The sequence below is a fragment of the Calidris pugnax genome, unplaced genomic scaffold (assembly GCF_001431845.1).
Source record: "Calidris pugnax isolate Ruff unplaced genomic scaffold, ASM143184v1 scaffold8, whole genome shotgun sequence".
In the NCBI taxonomy this organism is placed as follows: domain Eukaryota; kingdom Metazoa; phylum Chordata; class Aves; order Charadriiformes; family Scolopacidae; genus Calidris; species Calidris pugnax.
In genome coordinates, this window is record NW_015090830.1 from 5,420,579 (window position 1) to 5,424,263 (window position 3,685).

The 3,685-nt window shown below is 42.8% G+C and overlaps 1 protein-coding gene across 1 annotated transcript in view; it reads right to left on the bottom strand.

The window, feature by feature from the left end:
• The window catches only part of MARCH11 (membrane associated ring-CH-type finger 11), a 32,696-nt gene extending 31,985 nt beyond the window's left edge, over positions 1 to 711 (bottom strand). Inside the window, exon 1 of the mRNA XM_014940767.1 lies at positions 550 to 711. Coding sequence (XP_014796253.1) covers positions 550 to 711 — 162 coding nt within the window. The remainder of the gene's footprint in view (positions 1 to 549) is intronic.
• Positions 712 to 3,685: the final 2,974 nt, after the last annotated feature.

Genomic DNA, 3,685 nt, shown 5'->3' on the forward strand with positions numbered 1-3,685 from the left:
GCCGCCGCCACAGCCTGCCCTCACCGGGGCGGCCGAACCGTCCTGCCCTTCACGGCCACCCCACCGGCGAGGGCGGCGGGAGGTGGTCTCTCCTCGGCCCCCCGCTGGTCACGGCCCCCCCGGCGCTGACAGGGCCCCTCAGCCCGGACACCCCGGGGGAGGACCCGACCCCCGTCCGGTTCTTTTTACTTTACAGGGTTTTTCGTTGCAAAAGATCGCTCTTGTAAAAGCTCAGCAGAACAGACAGTCAACAGTTGTTCTTTGAGTGTGAAGCATTAGCCCTCTGAAGTCTTCTGCGGCTGGCTTTTTCTCAAATTCATTACATCACCTCATTTTCAAAATTAAACCTGTTAAAATGCATCATGATCAAATATCTTCTAAAAACAAACCCCACAGTGGTTAGAAATTCTTTAAAGTTTGGCTGGGGCTGCTGAAGGAAAGTATGTGTGAATTTCAGCATCAAGTATAACACCAGTGCACATTTCATCTCGTGAAAATGACAGCAACTGCCTGTGTGGGGAAAGAGAAAGGAAAAAAAAAAAAACCAACCTCAAAAAACAATTGTGAAGCCATATGCTCTTCCATAGCCACATTTAGATTCAAAGTGTGATGAAACCACCCGTCATCTTCACTGGCTGCTTCGCATGTAGTCTCAAGATGAGGGTGTACCTGGATGACCTCAGCCAATGCCATCACCAGCCATGTTTCCATAGCGGTGGCTTTCTTGGCGTGGACATTTAATTAGAAGACCAAAGGAGCGCAGAGAACCAAACTAGCACTCCTTGGCCCACGATGGGCTGTCAAGCTCTCTGGAGGATACACCAAACACCCAGTCCCACCTTTGGGCCTGGCTGGAGACCTGCTCGGGCAATACGCTCTCTGCAGAAAAGCCACAGCCCCATATTGCAGAAGAGTGACGTTCAAACTAATTGAGGGCAAGGCGCAGTTAAAGCCCTTTGGGTCCTCCTACAGCCTGCATCTATTATGGAGATCACGCGATAGATACACTCGGGACAAAGAACAACACTGCATTCCACAGCATTGCTTTAAGAAAGGTGCATTTTCAGAGGCTGTCTTCCTGTAGTGGAATAAGAGCTATGTATCATTATACCTTTTCTCATCATCCACTAGTACCCATTCTCATGAAAATCTTTGTTCTGGTGGCTCTGCAGTAGCTAAGCCAGTGCCAGCCATTGAGCTTGGCATTAGATCCCCCAACCCAAAAATTACTTTCACTCACAGGGTGGTTGTTAAGTAGGTAAATATCATGGATTCATCCAGATTTGGTGATGTAAACCAAAAAATACCACATTAACAGTGACATTTTGATGAACTACAGGCACTGTGGAGTTAAGGAATTCTATATATATATTTTTTATAGCAAAGTAATACCTGAAGGGGTTGCCAGAGAGACTAAACAGAATTGGAGACAGAGTTAGTCAAATAGACTAATTCTAAGGAAAGAAGGGGCAATCACAAACAATGAAAAAATAGGAAATGTCAGAACAAACAGATGAGTCCAAAATACCGGGTAAAAGAGAACTAAAGCAGAACAAGAAGGAAAAGACAGTGGAACTAAAGCAGTGAAGTGAGAAATGAATGTTAAAAAGTTACCTGTCTGCATCAGAGGAATACAGCATGCCCTTGCCATTTTCTGTATGTGGGGATTTATGCCATTTTTCTTACTCATCCTTTTGTTTGTCAGCAAAATTTCAATAAATAACATGGCTTTTGGAAAGGATATAAAGAGAAGATAAAAATGTCAACACAGAAATGGAATGACTTCTTAATGTCAGGAAAAGAAAGAAAGATGTGACTGTAGAGAATAATAGAGTGTGCTAAGAAGGTCATTCTTTTCTACTTAATCTTGCCCAAAATAAATGTATAACGGGACTTTTAAAAGGGAATACATCTAATTCGAATTGAAAGAGTGTTTCTTTCACACGTAGGTAATTTGGAGAGCTGATTGCGAGTGGGTATTCCACAGACAGGAGTTTTTTAATGCATCACCTGTTTGTGTGTCTACCAACAGCTACTGGCACAGTAGCTAAAATAAAATTGCAAAGGCTATTGATCCCCGCGTTTCAGAGTGCATTAGCATTGTTTGGCATGCTGGGGGTGGGAGGAGATGGGGACAAAAGAGCAGAAAGGGTGGAGAGCATTATATGACACAGCCCCCAACTGAGGTAGCGTTCAGCCTTCTGCTGAGCGAGAGAGGGGGCCAGGAGCCAAAAAACAAAGATTGAAACAGAAAGAATTAAAATTTAAAGCAGGAAAGGATATTCTGCTTCGTAACAGCAGTAGTGTAGGTGGTTGGGAGAAAGAAAAAAGAGAAGCTGAAAACAGGAAGAATTAATTTGTGATTAAGACAGTGAAGTGGAGCTCCAGGGATTTATGTTCAAGCACAGCTTTGCTTGGTACTCCTTGAACAACCTTGAGCAAGGGACCCCAGGCGAGCTGACCGCTGGCGTCTGGCTATCTAACCCCAGGCAGCTCGCCATGCTCCCAGCCGGGTCCCCAACAGCCTCCGGGGGACTGTGGCTGTCACTTCTGCCGTCTCGTTTGGGAACAGTGGGACATCCAAACTGGCACTAGGCCCCCAGATGCAGGCACATCTCCCTTAGTCTGCCTCTGCCTTGTTTTCTCCATAAAGCTGAAACAATAATGTTTGCTTTCTCTGTTCTTACTCCTGCCTCTACCATTAGAATTTGCAATATTTTACTGGTAGATTCAGGCCATATTTGTACAGTCTTGATCTTGGCTGAGGTATCTAGGCATTATAACAAGGCAAATAATAAGGAACAGTGATACAGATAAAAATAACACCAAGGTAATAAGACTGTGGGACAGTGAAATGAATTGCATTTTCAGCAGGCAATGGAAAAGTCAGGAGAAGTACAACCCCTGAGGGAATGGAAGTTGTCTCTCCTCTATTTTCCTCTCATTTCTACTCCAGGTACATTCTTTTTTTCCCACTACACCAGCTCAGCACTGTGCGATTCTTTCCTCCAAATAAACTAATGGAAACTGTTTTTTTTTTTACCTGAGGATCATCATCTCTAGGTGGAACATCCAGGAAGAAAGAACAGAGGAAGGCATTTGAACAGAAAGGACATGTTCAGGGAATGGACAGAAGAGGGTGGTTTTTTTTAATTATTATTTATCAGGATAAACACAGTATGCAAAATTTTATGTATAGAAGAGTTTGCACAGGAATAATGTATGCAGGTAACAGCCTACTCGGGGGATATAAGGACGGAAGCACTGTGTTACTGCACATTTAAAAACCAACTCCTGCTCTTCTTTTTTTTTCCCAAAAGTTTCCATAATGCATCAGCCTGTACCATAAATACAGTCACAGAACAGCTCAGTGATGGGTTTCTTCCATCTTGCTGCTTCCTGTATCTCTAAGGAAAACAAGATGATATAGTTTTCAAATATTAATAAAGGAGTAAAGAGAGTAATTGCCAGTGTATTATATTCAAACCAAAATACTAATGAGATAGTAAAAAGTGAAATCTACTTAAATAATAATACAGACACATTCTTTTTCGATTTACTGAGTAGAATGTGTATGTCCCTTTCAGAATAAAACCAATGGAGATCACCTGTAAACAAAAATAAGGCATTTTGGCTGTAAGCAAATGTTTCAGTTTAATTTGAAATGCACTGTACGTGTTTAATG